Genomic DNA, 16731 nt, shown 5'->3' with positions numbered 1-16731 from the left:
TAAAAGAATGAATTTTTGTTATAAAAAAATTATGATATTAAACACTAATTAAATATTATTTAAGTGCATTCTCAAAAAAATTTATTTATCTATTTAAGTGATAACAAAAAAGCCCAATTTAAATATATCGCCTTAAACTTCCAAATTTATTAGGCCATCCTTGCTGTAATATCTGAGAAATAAATGAAACTATAATAAAGACTTCAACTATGGCCAAACAATAATAATTCCATGTATCCCAAGAAGTTGGTCAAAGATGCTCCGATGGTCAAGTTAATAAACAAATGAGAAAAAAGAGATTAAATCGACAGAGTAACAATGTCCAGTAATGCATACCTTTCTTAGCAAGTAAGCTTGGTGGCAGGAACAACACCCCCACAATAGCCTCTCATTTTTCACTTGCCCGAGCTGTGCTGGTGAAGTGAAAAATGAAGTTCTATTTTGGAGGTCATTCTTGACACCAATCTTACTCCATGAGAAAAGTATGCAACCATGAACACTCTTAGTATTACTCTACCAATATCATCTTTCTTCTTCTTGTCTTACTAGTTATGACTCCCTGTGTTTTTTTTTTTTTTTTTTTGATAGAAAAAAAAATACAGGGAGTCAATGAGTCATAACTATTTTTCCAACGTCACAAATTTGAAGTTTTGTTTTGCATTAATTTTGTATTGAAAAATGATTTGTTATTTGTTAAAAGTTAACAAAAGTATTATAACTTTAAAAGTTGTACCAACAACGGTAACTGGTACTTGGCATTTCACGGAGAAAAACAAGTACCACACTCTAACTGGTAACTGTACATATCATTTCTCTAATATTTATTTATTTATTTTGGTAGATATATATATATATTTTTTTTGGAAAGATTTTGGTACGTAGATAACAAGTATCAAAAGGGACATTAACAATGTCCAGAACATTCATAATCATAATTATGCTTCTCTTAGTCTTGGTGAATGGTTAATAATAACGCAGGGCCACCACCAAGTCACCAACCAATACCATGCACTCAAATTTCCTTGGCATCATCTTCCAGGACATGGCCACCCATCTAATCAGATCCAATGGTATCCCTTTCTTTGTCCGCACGCTGATTCTCTTAACCATACGGACTATTCTCTGACAGTTCCAACTCTGTCAACCCCAGATTTCAAGTCTTATCACACTTTCATGTGCTATAAACCATGAAAAAAAAAAAATAAGCGTACAAGTATATCTATGAACTCATTAACTGATACTACTACATCTCTAAACATACAGCTCTTTCATACACGCAGTGTTAACGGTCTAGTTTGTGGGTCACAAATTATAGCCGCTACTGCTACTGTGTAAGTTCTTTTTCCTTATCATTTCAGGCCTACACTTTCTGTAAAGTTGAAGCTTTTTGTGATCCCACAATTATGTCCCTTGTATTGATCATCACTTTTGATTAAAGTTTTTTTTTTTTTTTTTTTTCTTACTTACGGATTTTGAATAAAGTTAGTTTTTAACTTGTGAATTTTCCACTTGAGCTAGCCTTTTTTTTTTTTGTTTTTTTTTGTAGCTACTGCTTTTTTACTCTAAAGTGGTATTTGTTTTGCTTTATGCGTAGTTTTGGTCTGTTGGGTTTTGGCTATAGAACAGAAGCTACACTTGTTTTCGAGCTCATGTTGGTTTATTGTTTGCTTTTTCTACTTGTAGGGGTTATACTTTTAAGCTAGATTGTGCAAGTTTCTAGTACCATTCTTTGCTTTATGTTCTTAGATAATTCATATATATGTATTGCTTGGACTTTGTTTCAGGCATTTCTTAAATCTAACATATCATTTGGAGTGTGTTAGTGTTTGAAACTAGAGTCTTCTATTAGTGCTTTCATTTCTTGATGATGTACTTCTGTGTTGTTCGCAGAAAAAGGTGAGAGTTGGGGGTTTGTGTCTGACAGTTTAATTACCGCCATGAGTAAAGTTTGGCTTCTAGTGTTAGCAGCTGTCTGCCATGGGATTTTCTCAAATGGGGTTGTTACAAATAGTTCTACAAGGCCTGATGTTGTAAATGTAGGGGCTATTCTCTCTTATGAGTCTATTATTGGCAAAGTAGCGAAAGTCGCAATAGAAGCTGCTGTTGAAGATGTGAATTCTGATCCAACTGTTCTCCCTGGAACTAAGATCGAACTAACAATGCAGGACTCCAATTACAGTGGATTTCTAAGCATTGTTGAGGGTAAATTCTTCGTTATATCTCTTATTAGTTTCTTTGTCTGTTCACTTTTCCTATTTTTAAGGTAGGTGTACTTGGAATCACCAATAAATTATGGTTTTTTCCCCCCCTGAATTTATCATAACAGCCTTGAAGTTCATGGAGAAAGACACTGTGGCCATAATTGGCCCCCAACAATCCGTGACAGCTCATATAATATCTCACATTGCTAACGAGCTCCAAGTTCCTCTATTGTCATATTCAGCAACAGACCCTACCCTGTCTTCACTTCAGTTCCCTTTCTTTGTTAGAACTGCCCAGAATGATCTATATCAGATGGCTGCAATAGCAGACCTCGTCAACTACTATGGATGGAGAGAGGTGATTGCAATCTATGTTGACGATGACCATGGCAGAAATGGGATTGCTGCGTTAGGGGATAAGCTTGCTGAGAAACGATGCAGGATTTCATACAAAGCACCTATGTCCCCCAATCCAACCCGGGATGAGATCACTGATCTACTGGTTAAGGTTGCATTAATGGAGTCTCGGATTGTTGTTCTTCACACTTATGCTGGTCCAGGTCCAGTGGTGCTTAATGTTGCACAGTATCTTGGGATGATGGGAACTGGGTATGTGTGGATAGCTACTAACTGGCTCACTACCTTACTAGATACTAATGCTCCACTAGACTCGGATGCAACGGATGATTTTCAAGGAGTTATTACATTGCGAATGTATGCACCAGATTCAGAACTCAAAAGAAAATTTGTTTCCAGGTGGAATAACTTGACTAGTGGAAAGAGTACTAATGGCTCTTTTGGACTAAGTTCTTATGGTCTATATGCCTATGACACAGTTTGGTTGCTTGCTCATGCAATTGATGCATTTTTCAATCAGGGCGGAATTATCTCATTCTCAAATGATTCGAGGTTAACTGAGCTTCATGGAGGGAGTTTGAATTTTGATGCTATGAGCATCTTCAATGGGGGGAATTTGTTGCTTCAGAACATTTTACAGGTGAATATGACCGGTGTAACAGGACCAATCAAGTTTACTTCAGATAGGAACTTCATTTATCCTGCATTTGAAGTCATCAATGTCATTGACACAGCGTTAAGGAGGATTGGATATTGGTCTAATTATTCTGGTTTGTCAGTCTTACCTCCAGAAATGCTTTACGCAAAGCCACCTAATCGTTCTAGTGAAAGTCAAAGACTATATCCCGTAATTTGGCCTGGACAAACAACAGAGCGTCCTCGTGGGTGGATTTTCCCAAACAACGGAAGGCATTTGAATATTGGAGTCCCAAAACGAGTTAGTTATCGTGAATTTGTCTCACAAGTAGAAGGCACTGACTTGTTCAAAGGGTACTGCATTGATGTATTTACCGCTGCATTGAACTTCTTGCCATATGCTGTCCCATATAAATTAATTCCATTTGGGGATGGTATTAATAGCCCGAGTAGCTCTGAGCTTGTGCATTTGATCACAACGGGCGTAAGTACTATAAACAAAAATTGTTTTAGAATTTTGTGAAGCTTTTCATTAACTTTCTGATTCTCTGGTTTTCTTTTTCCATATAGGTCTATGATGCAGCAATAGGTGACATTGCCATTATCACTAACCGAACAAAAATTGTGGATTTTACGCAGCCATATGTTGAATCCGGGCTAGTAGTTGTGGCCCCAGTGAGGAGGTCAAATTCCAATGCTTGGGCATTTTTAAGGCCATTCACTCCAATGATGTGGGGTGTCACAGCTATCTTTTTTCTCATTGTGGGAGCAGTTGTTTGGATTTTGGAGCATAGAATAAATGATGAATTCCGAGGTCCCCCAAAAAAACAAGTTGTCACTGTTCTGTGGTGAGGACTTACGCATAACATGTCCTATGATGACTGCATAATACTTGTTACTCTTTGCTTAGTGCAAATCCATGAAGATCTTCCTACTAGTTTTATCACTTGATTAGTGTAAGCATATCAACATTAGTTTTTTTTTAAGTTCTTTTTTCCATTCCTTCTTTATTGACATAGGATTGAGACAATGCAGATGACTATGATCTTTCTGATTTAGGGAAAGCAGAAACACCTCCGTACTCTCCTTTACTATAGAGAAAAAAGTATTCATAGATAGGAAACGGTAAATTTGTTAGGAATTGATGACACAAATATGAAACACTTGAGTGTTGTTGAAAATTACATCGAGATTGTTTTGTATTGAATATTTCTTTCTTTCTTACGTAATGCCTCGTTGGTGAATTAAATCGTGTTTAAATTGCATTTTCTTAGAATAAACCTCCAATCACCTGCATCTCTTTTTTGATTCTGCAGGTTTAGCTTATCAACTTTGTTCTTTTCCCATAGTAAGTGTTGGCTCTAATTTAGTTGTATTTTCTAATAACCATAGGTAACAGTGTAGCCTGTGTTTAGCTTATCAAGTTAACCCTTTTTCTGTTTTCTGTAGAGGAAAATACAGTCAGCACTCTTGGTCGCCTAGTGCTCATAATATGGCTGTTTGTTGTTCTTATAATCGTTTCAAGCTACACTGCAAGTTTGACCTCAATACTTACAGTGCAAAAGCTTTCTTCTTCAGTTAAAGGCATTGAAAGTCTAATTAACAGCAAGGATCCAATTGGCTACCAGCAAAATTCATATGCCCGAAATTATTTAGTTGAGGAACTTGGCATCCATGAGTCCAGACTTGTTCCTCTTAACATGCCAGAAGATTTTGCTGAAGCCTTAAAAAAGGGTCCCCGGGGAGGTGGTGTTGCTGCAGTTGTTGATGAACGAGCATATGTAGACCTCTTCCTCTCAACCCGATGTGAATTCAGTATTGTAGGTCAAGAGTTCACCAAAGCCGGATGGGGATTTGTGAGTTTCTCTTTATCAATGACACTATACTTCCCTGTAATACTTGATTCTGGAATTTATGTCAGATTCTTGTGGACTTTTTATTATAACATTGATATTAATGTCTTCTACAGTAGTCCAATATAAGGTTACTTTTAGAGAAAGAATGAAATTAAGATGGCCCTGGATTATACTATAAGAACTGGTGTACAAAATGAATGAATTCAAGTCAACTAAAAATTAAAGTGATTTATCAATTCATTATTTTCATTGCAGAAACAGGAATATTGGAAGATATTAATTTTGAATTGTCCTAAAAGATTGTGACAATCTTCAAAATTTGCGCAAACACTGCAAATACCTGAAATCCAATCATCTGGAGTCTTGAGTTTATATTGAATATAATCTGTGTATATTCTTACACCAGGTCTACATGCCTAGCATCATCAACCATCCAAAACAATGACATTATTTCTTCTTGTAGTTGTTGGTTTATAATAACTTGGTTTTATTCTCCATGTATCATCAGGCCTTCCCACGGGACTCACCTTTAGCAATTGACATGTCAACTGCAATTTTAAGACTGTCAGAGAATGGAGACCTTGAGAGAATCCATGACAAATGGCTCACGAGAAGTGCTTGCACTTCACAAAGCACAACATTTGAAGTGGATCGGCTTCAGCTTAAAAGCTTTTGGGGCCTTTTTCTCATATGTGGTCTCGCTTGCCTGCTTGCTCTCATTGTATATTTCATCCTGATGGTGCGCCAGTTTAGCAGGCACTATTCAGATGACTTTGAGTCTTCCGGTAGAAGCTCAGGATCTAAAAGTTTTCAAACATTTCTTACATTTGTTGATGAAAAGGAAGAGGAAGTCAAAAACCGCTCCAAGAGAAGGCAAATGGAGAAGGCCTCAAATAGATCTGTTGGTGAAGATGAATCAACCAATAGTTCTAAGAGAAGATATACTGAATCATGCTCAAGTAAAAGTTTGGATAGATGTGAAGAAGCCTAAATAGATATTTCTTACACATTTTCTTGTAGACCTCAAAATCTCTTCCACAGTCTGCCTTTGCAACTTTTTTTGCAATTAGTCAATTACTGCTCCTCAACAAGTTTACCTTTCTATATATCTTTTGCGCCTTATATGCATGTATATGTAGATATATCATCAAATGGCAGCATACCTCCTCTTATGTATTTTCTTTTGTAACTAAGGTCACCTGGGAATGCATTCAAGTTTAGGTGTACAAATCTGAGCTATTGATGACCTGAAATGTGGTATCCATCTCTCTCTCTCTCTCCAACATGTGGGATAGACATGTTGTGAGAGAGATGATACATACACTAGTAGTGCCTACTTAACAGTAGCTCACGCAAACTACAGCTCGCTGCTCCTCTCCATGCAGCACAATCTCTGTGGAAATTTCAATTTTCATAAATTGAAGCCTTGCAACTTACACATCACAGGCTATTATCAAAATGTTGAAAAAGATCTGACTCGTTTGTTTTTAATCCTCAATTCTACAATCTGAAGCGTAAGATGTCAGATTTTTATGATCTTCAGTGCTCTACCATCTTAATCAGATCTTCATAAATTCATCAAACTTGAATTCAAGATAAACTTTAATTAATATTGAATACTAAACACATATTTCTCTGTTATTTTGTTCCTCCCCACCCTTTTTTTCCCTCCACTCTGGCTTTAATAACTCAAAAAAGAACTTTAATGACATAACGAGCCACCCATTTGTCTGTAGTCACTTGATTTTTAGGCCTATAGCAGCAACACTTCTTTTTTCTTTTTATTGGTAAGTAATACATTCAATAAAATTAATTGATGATACATTTATACATTATTATATTACAGTTACGTTTACAATTGTCAACAACCTGCGTATGATAGTTAACGGAAAATGGATAATATATACAACAAAAGCCATAGATAGTAGCTAAGCAATTAGAAAGAGCATAAAAAGCTAATCAACATTGCTTTTGAAATACTTTTGAAAGGATTCCTCTTCCATACAGTCTCCGCAAACAACCTTGTATACTTCAATGAAGAGTCTTGGGAATCGACTTGTAAAGTAGCGATCATAACCCTCAGGTACTGGTCCTACAAGCTCCTGAAATAGCCACCAAAATTGAAAGTGAACATCAACTATATGTACATAAAAAACAAATCCTAAACAAACCAGATTAAATGGCCTTTAGGACCACTGCGCACCCTTGGATTAGGCTAGAGCAAACAATTTATCCTGTATAAAAAAATAATAATAATAAAAAGGCCTCTAGGTATCTAATCATTACCAATGCCAATAGAGTATGATATAATTTATTTACTTTTGATAAAAATAATTTATCCCTCCCCCCCACCCCCAAAAAAAAAAAATGCTTCAAGGATGTTTTCTATCACACATGGAAGGGTCAACAAGGTCACCAACAAAAACAATTAGAGATATGGATCTCCTCTAGGGAAGCAGGGTTACATACTAAAAGATTGCATCAAGATCGCAATGAAAACTACTCTTACAATTTATTACTAACTGTTTGAAAGTTAGTATAATTATAAATCTGTCTAAAATGTTTCTTAGTGAGGCCAAACAGCCTAACAACTGCAGTTTCAAAGAGGACTATCAAACCCCCCAATCATTCCTAGAAGAGTAGTTAGCCTCTTGATCCATTCAAGGAGAAGATTCCGGCTCAAGTTGACCTATACAAGTTTACTCATAAACAGACCAAATTCAGGTTGACCTTTATTTATCCTACCATTTTGTTCCATAATACATGAGAATCAACCCCCACTCAACAAATGTGTTGCAGGTTTAAGTTTAAGAATTAGCCTCTCCAAACTATCTGCTAACTACCTCTTCTAGACCCCAGAAACAGGAGCCTTGTGACGGCCTTTTTATGCACAACCATACACGTATATGGTTTTAGATTTAGGTCGATGGTTGTCTCAAAGGGTCAGGCTTGAATTTTCCAATCCATTTTATATTTGGATCAGATCATATCAAAATAAGCTATTAGTAAAGCAGCTTAGTTCAATGAAACAGTTGCTACTCATGCATCCACAAAACCTTTCACTTCTCCTAGCCCAAGAAAAATACCTGAATTTCTTTGGGAAGTTCCCTATAATGGTTCAACTTGTTTCGCATGACACGCAGTAAGTCTCGAACACTGTCAAATTTATAACGCCTATAACGGCCAATGTTATTGATAAATGCAGGCTCCATCTTTTCATCCCATTTCCCACCCAAAGCCACTGGTCCGGTACTTTCTAACACTTTCAAGAGATCAGAATTAGTCTCCCTATCTTCCAACTCTACTCTGTCACTAGTGTCCCGAAGAAATGACAATCTCATTTCAGAAGTCCAGAATAGAGGATGGTGCAACACCTCCATTGCCTTTGGCCTGAGAGCAAATCAGAGGAAGTTCGTCAATGAATATATTACAAAAGGAAGCATTTATAACTAAAATTTTGGCAAGCTTAAATGAGAGTGTATGATCACTATATATTATGTACCAATTAATGCATAGTAGAGTCAACTACAAATTGATTCATTATGTTCTATGTTCATTCAAGACAAGAACTATTTTTCAGTAGTATAAAATCAACTCTGGCAACTCCTAAATTGCCATGCAAGAACATCATTTAAATATATATTTTTAAAATATCAGTTCAAAGAAAACAATCCATGGTCAGACCACCCTCCTGCCAGTAAACCTATACAAGGTTGACTAGAGATCAAGCCCAATCATGATGTGTCAATACTTCAATCTATAAACGAGATGCTATTGGAAACAAAATGAATTCTTCTTTTTTAATGGGGCATCCAAGTACTGCCTTACCAAATGACCAGTAGGTTCAGTCAAATGGTATACTTTTACCTCGGGGACAATCACTCGTCATAGAAGAAAAAAACTTCAACAGCTAGAATGGTTAAAAATGATTTAAGAAATAGCAGGCTGAAAATCCATTTTATGGTAGAAAAGCATTATTGCCTATCAAAAAAATATATTGCCAGGCAGGAGCCTGTTTTGAAGGAAAGTAATACCTCAATTCAGGGTCAGGGTTCAATAAACGAGAAATAAGATGCACAGCTTCAGGGATATGTTCCACTAAAAAGAGGTCCATTTGGTTCTTCACAATATTAATATCACGTTCAAGACTATCACCAAATGGATGTCGACCTCCAGTGATGCAGAAAAAAAGGAGACAGCCTAAACTAAACAAATCTACAGAGCGTGTTTGGCGTCCATGATGAAGCTGTTCTGGTGCTTGCCAACCAGAACTGCCACAACCTGCAATAAGTCATTCAATACCAAGCTAAACAAATTAACAATTGTACAGATTTTACAGATTGATAACTAGGATATAGTAATACACAATGCATATTAAGGGAGTCAGTGATATACTGCTCCAGAGCACCCACTTCAATAGCAATTTTCACAGCTTGGATTTAAATTTTAGGCCTTAATGGACCAGAGGAAAAATATCAACCAACAGGATGGTTAGAAAAAGGACATATCGAGAAAATTTATTACACGATAGCTGCCATTAGCATTGCATTTGGTAAGTAGATGAAGGGTGCAAACAGTTCACATAATAAAATAGGTGAGTGCACTTGCCAGTAGCATGATGACCCAAAGAAGACATATCCCCAACAAGGCGCTTGCTAATGCCCATGTCTGAAAGCTTTGCACATAAAGATCTTTCCTTGATTATCAACACATTTTGAGGCTTTAAGTCCCGATGAATTATCCCCAATTCATGCAAATGCACAAGCCCAGAAACCACATCTCTGTTACAAATACAAGCTAGAGGGTTAGAAAGATGCAGATCAAATATGGATAATATTACATGAAAAATGCCTACTTAACATGAAAACTGGACGAGCATTTAGCCTCCACTTGTGTTCACATGGGTCTTGACATGCACATAGAGCCATATTAAAGCATTGAAATTAAATATACAGTATGCAGTTCATCCATGTACTCAGTGAACTTATGGGCAGTTCAGAAGACCTATAGGTCCAAGGAAAATTTTCAAGGTTCTATCAGAACATCTTCTGAAGATGTATATTGAAATCACATGAGTGTGGCACTATCCCTTGTCCCTCATAGCATTAATGACAACAACCCAACCTCTAGGATGGATCTTCTATAAAATACCACTGTTACAAATATCAGTAATCAGTTGGAAACACATTATTTAGAAAATCCTCAAAACTGCTCCTGCATATAAAATGAATCAGACTCATTTAAGAAGTTGTGAGAAACAAAATGGCGTAATTAAAACACAAAACAAGACAATTTCCAAAACATTCCTGACTAACGAGTTATGGCCAGTTATTGAAGGGCTCCAATGGTTGTTACAGGGTCTACACGTTATGTGGTCATACTTGCTAATCATCAGAAAGATCACTTGCTTGTTATGTCAAGCTAGAGACAGGACCTCCCCTCCACACCACCACCCCCCCCCCCCCTTTCCCTTTCCCCAAAAAAAAAAAGCACACGCACACACACAAAAAGGCTTTATAGTGATGATGAGGAAGGACCATTTTCATCTTTCTTTCTCCTTTCTTTAGATAAATCAATGAATATTATTGTATAAAAATAATAAACAGTCTCATTTATAACAAGAACTGATAAAAATCTCTTAGTATAAAACATTTTTGTGTCAGTAAGACTGCTAACCAACCTCATCAGCTTTAATGACAGAGGTGATGGATGGCCATTTGCTTTCCACAAATTAAGATCTGGAAAAATATTCTTCACTGACTCCAAGCGAGCTTTATACTCAATCATAGCTCTTGCTGCTTTGTTCTTGTTGAACACTTGGTTCTGTGAACAATCTGAGTAAATTTGGATCAAATCATCCAAGCTGCAAGTACAACGCTCTAGAGAGAGATAGACAAAATCTTGATCATACTCCACTCCATACCATCGAACAATGTTTGGATGCTGGTCAGATGCAATGAGATTCTGAATTTCTTTAAAAGCCACATCATTATGAGCCTGGACAAGACGTTTCACAGCAACTGGTCGACCTTCATAGATTCCCTCAAGGACAATGGTACCATTGCTTCCCTTAGCAATTTCGGTGTTTGATACAAATAGTTTACCTATCCTACGCCCATCAGTGCCACCATCTACAAGTTTATTAAGGTGCAACGACATTTGGTTATCACCATCAGTATGTACATATGCATCTCCATTTTCAGATGATACATGCTTATCCTTTTTTTCAACACTGCCATTCTTTCCTGATTTTTGAATTTTCTTCCTCTTGGAAGATGCAGTTTTTGAGCCAGAATTACTGGGCTGCTGATTCAAGAAAGCTTGTTCTTTAACTGCCAGAGTATAACCTTTAACAATCAAGCCCACAACAAGGCCAATCATGAACAAAATAAGAGGAAATGCAGGTGACCATTCAAAAAACATGCTTAACAGATGATTAGGAGAAATCCTTATGCTAATCATATCAAATATCCCTGTATCATCAATCTTCATGGGAGGCAAAGGAAGCATTGCTTCACTATCATCATTGTGATGAAAGTCTGTTTTAGGTTGCAGAGGCAACAAGGAGTCCGTAGTAGGGGCTGGGTGCGTAATATCTTCGTGATGAACATTTACAAATTTATCAACCGCAGACTTTGAAGCAATAATCAGACCTGATGGAGGCACTGGGAGCATCAAATCTTCAGGAGGCACCCTTGTGAGTATTTCAGGCCCGGATGATTCAAGCAAAATATGATTTCGATGGCGAAAAATAGAGCCTTTTGTGTGACATGACAATGGAATAGCAAAATCAATGCCAATTTCAGAAACAAGCTTATCAGGCAAATTCATAGGAGCCCCACTGGAAGCGTCTAGACAAAGCAAAGAAGCCCCAACTTCTGCAATTGTCATATTCCATGAAGTTTTTTCTGAATTTGGAACAGAGGACGTCAGCAAATAATCTGTCCTTGTGATGTACAGTCGCAAATCAACAACATTTAGGTTCTTCGGACCAGACTTTACCAACTCCTTATTGGATGCTTTATTATATGAAACACTCTGCAACGTTGATGGAGAATCAAATGCATAAGCCCGGATCAGCTTTCCAGTCCTAAGATCAACCTCAAACACAGTTGTTTTCTTAGATCCAAGTGTAACAGCTCCATCCTCTGATATGTATGGTGTATTTTTGACAAATTCATCAATAGACATTGAAAGTTTCTGCAACAGCAACATTGAATCAATAATAAGGCATATACAAATTTAAAAAAAGAGCTAATCATGGATACAGTAGGAACACACAACTAATATATATTAATGCTTCTGATGAGACAGTACATGCCTAATTTTCCAACTCATCGAAAGACAGGACATCACCAGGCTCTATTTGGCCTCCAAACAAAGACACGACCTGTATTCTTTTCTGTTTCTGGTTAGTCTTTTGTTCTTTTACAATCAGAGGAGCAGCTAAAAGGGCACCTACATATTTGCATCTGGCAAACCATTAGAATGCATTCTCTTAGGAAGTAGCATACTCATGTTGTTTGCTTTTGTTTCTTTCATCTCGAAGGCCGGTTCAGAAACAGTTCAAATCCTTCTGACTGGTTAGTCATTAAAGCAGCATGTCTTGCTCTGGGCCAGCAGCAAAAGCCCTAAATATTCATGTTAAATAAAATAGTAGTAGGATTGAAGAAAGCCCCTACTCCTAACAAGTTGCACAGTTCTACCTTTACCCTGACCAAATAAAGGGAAGGATAGAAAGTACCCTACTAAGTATTGAAGACTTCTCTTTTAATCTCGAATTATCTTGCACCTGTAGCTGTCTAGCGAGCCTTCCTGCTTCCTTGACAATTTGATTTGAAAGCACATTAAGCTTTGTTGGATTCACTGTCCTGTGTTCCCAAACTGATGAACTTCAAAATCTATAGAAAAGAGCTTCTACCTCTCTTGCTTGTGCACCAGCTCACTATGCTTACACTATGCCCTCTTGTTAGCTAGTTAACAGTTCACTTTGATCATTTCGCTCTTCAGATCTCAAGTCAGGTGACCCTGCCTTGATCTCCTCATCACTCCACTTACACAGTTACACACACACACAGGATAAGCCTGGTAGCATAATACTGAATTCATAACAAGGACATCTTTTAGGCAATGTCCAGCTTCATTAATTGATAAGAAGAAAAATGATACCTACGTATATGACAGTTTGTAGTGGCTATCAATGTCTAGCAACTACAGATGTTAAGTCACAAAGAAGAGCCAAGAAATCCCTTAGGTCCCAAGAAGTCACCATAGCATTGAGATAAATAGAAAGCCCATATTATTTTCCAAAAAAAGAAAAATTTAACAAAAGAATAACACAAGTTCCAGGGTTCAAGAGATAGCCTAGCAGTAATGGCATCCTTTGTGGTTTCCTATGTCTGTAGTTCGAACCCCATCCCCCCCCCCCCTCTTCTCTCTCTCTCTCTCTCTCTCTCTCTCTCTCTCCCTATGCAAAAAATAGGAAAAAAAAGAAAAAAGAATAAGCAAAGTTCTATCATCTTAATATGAAAGCACTTCTCCAATTAAACCTTTCTTTTCCCTATTTTGATATGTGAGTAGCTCCAAATGGAGGAAAAGGGAGTTGTGTGAAAAGGCCATAGAAAGCCTTCCCAAACAAGATTGATTGTGAAAACTATTACGGGCTTGAGAAAGATCTCCAAAACAAATAAATGGAACTAAGAAAAATAGAAATAAATAAAAATATAATCACACATGAGAACACCAAGGATTTATGCGGTTCGGCCTTTGGTCTACATCCATGAGCAGCAACAAGGAGACAATTTTAGTAACAAATATGGAGATTACAAAGGTAGTATATAGGCACTCTCAAAAAAACACAAACCCCATATGCACCCAAAGGGCTTTCTCTCCCAAATTACAAAGAATAGATAAATTTCTATTTCCCTATTCTAATTTGCAGCACTTTTCTCTTAGAGAACCAAATAACCAGGCCAATATATGTGCATGTGTATATATTTGTGAGATTCAGCAAAGTGGTTATCTAATAGCATTCAAATACAACTAAGTATTTTGTTGTTGTGCACAGACCCGAAATTTTAAAGGTAATCCAATTCAAGCCATGCGACAAAGAGAGGGGGTGGGAGAGTCAACTTATCAATTCAACCCATTTTGACAACCTGGTCTTCATAATTTGTCTCTCTTTTGCTTCCTTCAGACCATAAGAAAAGATCTATAATGTCTCTTAAGAACGCATCAGAGTTTGGCCTTAGGACCCATCAGAGTTTGGAATATAAGGGCAATAGTCAATGACTCAAGGAAAGGTGGGTCTTAACTGGAGAGAGGATCCACTTATATGGACAGATATTGATTGTCCACATCTCCTCACACAAAACGCTAATACAACAATCTTATTTGAAGAGCTCCAAGGATGATTGATGCCTTCCCACATGTTATAAGAGAAATATGCAATACACCAATAGATAAATGAACGTTGAGGAAAGTAAAACACTAGAGAAGATTGGCAAACAGATGTGACTAAGTTCATAAACAGTTTAAGAAGCAGAAGCTTTAGCTACAGACCAATAATAGTAGACCTTCACCTTTTAAAAAAAAAAAAAAAAAAGCATTGATATAAGAAACACAGACAAGACACCATACCGTTTTACCAAAGTGCTCACTGTGCATATACAAATCCCAGTCATCTCCACAATCTATGAAGAACCTGCCACTTGGGTCAGATGCATTTTCTTTGTCATTATCTTGCCCAGAAGCAGCTTGATATGAAGTGTAAATTGGTGTTCCAGACTCAAATGACCAGATAACTCTCTTAGAATTACTCTCCACCAAATGGACTGTCCCATCCAAGCCAGCAATCAGTGCAGTACTATGTTTACTGTTCCCATGGAAAATGGAAAAATCAAATGTAAAGCAAAGTAGCAGAGTTTGAATAGTCATTATCCCACAAAAAGATTTGTATCTACAAAGCTAAATTTGTATTTGCATCACGTGTTTCAAGAATGTGATCCAAACCCTACCCCCTATTAGAATAATGGTTATTCGAGTAAATTCACCCTTTCCTAACAACTTAAACTTTTAGGACAATCGATAATTTATCATGATATCAAATCAGATAGTCCTCAATTCAAACTCTGTCACCGATCTGCCTCCCATTTTAAAAGTTAAAATAATGGTTAAATGAATAAATAAACCCTTTCCTAACAGCTAACGCTTTTGGGATCAAGTGGTAATTTATCAATGTAAAGCATACAAGGTGCATGAAATACAAAGTTTGCATTATAATTGAACAAATTAATTCCACATATAGTAAGAGAAAAACCTAGTCCAAACCATGTTCCATAAAACTCTATTTCAAAAATTAGATGGAGTTCTCAGTTGTGAATATAATTAAAAGACAAAATATGAAGGAAAAAAAAAAAAAAAAAAGAACTCACGGTGAGATAGACAGGAGAGATCGGGTCGGGCTTCGAGTCAAGCCATCATCCCCGTGAGGATCCCAAAGCGACAACTCCGAGCTTTCGGAGCTCAACAACAAGTCGTCTATTACGCTTGAAGACCCCGAGATTGTGAATAATAATATGCAGAATATTAAGGTAGGAATAAGAAAAAAGTGGTGTTTCTTCATCTGGAAACTGAAATCAAATTAGAGAGGGTGTGAGAAATATTGGTCAAGATGATGAGGGAGTAGAGGAGAAGGTGGCGTGGTCGAAATCATAATCATGAGAGAAGAGAACAGCGACAATAAGGCAGCTTTGGAAGAAGATTCTAAGCTTCTTCCCAAGCTGCAATTTTAGGATCTCCAAACCAAACCCCTCACCTTTGCTGGCTTGTCTTTAACAATTTTTTTGTCTTTAACGGTTTTGCTTTTTGTCTCCAAAATCTCCTTTTCTTTTCTTTTTTTATTTTTTAATACTTCCATGCTTAGGATGGGGGATGAATATAGACACTGTGTCTATTGACATCTTGGTTAAAAACCCTAAAAATATGATAGTGTTTAGTACCTGCACCTTTTTTTTTTTTTTTTTTTTTTTTAGAATCCTTTGCTACATGAACTTAAATAACAGTTTTTTTTTTTTTTTTTTTTAGAGATAATTACAACATACTGCTAACCCTCCGCAGTTCGAACCCTTTTCCACCTAAACCTCCAAGCACTTTGTACATGGGGATGTACCAATTTAGCTACAAGGTCTTTGGCAAATAACAGTTTTTTATGTTTAAACAATATTACACATATTTTTACACATTTTTCTACCTACACGTATTTTCAAAAAATACAAACAATGTTATTAGAATAACATAACTAAATAGACCATATCACTTAAAATACAAGGTTCTTAACCCATTCTAGTACTTTTTTTTTTTTTTGCCTTTTGATTAATAGAGGGCAAATTACTTTTTTTTTTTTTTCATTCTAAACTATTACTTCGATTACTCTAATGAACTATCAAAACACACAGGGGCGGAACTACCCTTGGACCGGGGGCAATAGCCCCCCCTAATTTTTTTATTTAATATTATTATATATGTGTATATTAATTTTAGCAATTTTATTCTATAAAATTACATTTTATTTCCCTTTAATAATATCATTGATTCTTTTAAGAGTAATGTTATACTCACAAACTTTTTTATAACATTTTTACAAACTTTTTTGGTAGCAAATTCTTATTGGTTCGCATATG

General features: G+C 36.6%; 2 protein-coding genes across 3 annotated transcripts; one reads left to right on the top strand and one right to left on the bottom strand.

Moving 5' to 3' along the window:
• The first annotated feature begins 1111 nt into the window (after positions 1–1111).
• Positions 1112–6280, top strand: LOC126690416 (glutamate receptor 3.6-like). Its single transcript, XM_050385544.1, has 7 exons — positions 1112–1331; positions 1891–2202; positions 2327–3678; positions 3765–4042; positions 4511–4542; positions 4644–5050; positions 5559–6280. The coding sequence occupies exons 2-7, from the start codon at positions 1938–1940 to the stop codon at positions 6039–6041; spliced, it is 2817 nt and encodes a 938-aa protein (XP_050241501.1). The 5' UTR covers positions 1112–1331; positions 1891–1937; the 3' UTR covers positions 6042–6280.
• Positions 6281–6849: 569 nt separating this feature from the next.
• Positions 6850–15913, bottom strand: LOC126690415 (serine/threonine-protein kinase/endoribonuclease IRE1a). Of its 2 annotated transcripts, XM_050385541.1 has the most exons (7): positions 15484–15913; positions 14690–14924; positions 10731–12250; positions 9659–9831; positions 9085–9331; positions 8137–8440; positions 6850–7152 (listed from the first exon to the last, which is right to left on the bottom strand). In XM_050385541.1, the coding sequence occupies exons 1-7, from the start codon at positions 15672–15674 to the stop codon at positions 7006–7008; spliced, it is 2817 nt and encodes a 938-aa protein (XP_050241498.1). In that variant the 5' UTR covers positions 15675–15913; the 3' UTR covers positions 6850–7005. The 2 variants fall into 2 exon arrangements, with proteins under 2 accessions (XP_050241498.1, XP_050241500.1); XM_050385543.1 differs by lacking the exons at positions 14690–14924; positions 15484–15913 and adding an exon at positions 12368–13149.
• Positions 15914–16731: the final 818 nt, after the last annotated feature.

This window comes from Quercus robur, chromosome 6 (genome assembly GCF_932294415.1).
Source record: "Quercus robur chromosome 6, dhQueRobu3.1, whole genome shotgun sequence".
In the NCBI taxonomy this organism is placed as follows: domain Eukaryota; kingdom Viridiplantae; phylum Streptophyta; class Magnoliopsida; order Fagales; family Fagaceae; genus Quercus; species Quercus robur.
Note: the sequence above shows the minus strand (reverse complement) of the source record. Positions and strands in the feature narration are given on the sequence as shown.

What these genes read in the sequence shown, in the direction of transcription:
- LOC126690416 (XM_050385544.1), top strand. Translation starts at nt 1,938, where the DNA reads ATGAGTAAAGTTTGGCTTCTAGTGTTAGCAGCTGTCTGCCATGGGATT. An exon ending in ATTTCTAAGCATTGTTGAGG is followed by an intron (nt 2,203 to 2,326) that starts GTAAATTCTTCG and finishes TTATCATAACAG; the next exon opens with CCTTGAAGTTCATGGAGAAA. An exon ending in TGCATTTGATCACAACGGGC is followed by an intron (nt 3,679 to 3,764) that starts GTAAGTACTATA and finishes TTTTCCATATAG; the next exon opens with GTCTATGATGCAGCAATAGG.
- LOC126690415 (XM_050385541.1), bottom strand. Translation starts at nt 15,674, where the DNA reads ATGAAGAAACACCACTTTTTTCTTATTCCTACCTTAATATTCTGCATA. An exon ending in GTGAGCACTTTGGTAAAACG is followed by an intron (nt 12,251 to 14,689) that starts GTATGGTGTCTT and finishes TTGCTGTTGCAG; the next exon opens with AAACTTTCAATGTCTATTGA. An exon ending in TTTGGGTCATCATGCTACTG is followed by an intron (nt 9,332 to 9,658) that starts GCAAGTGCACTC and finishes GACTTATTGCAG; the next exon opens with GTTGTGGCAGTTCTGGTTGG.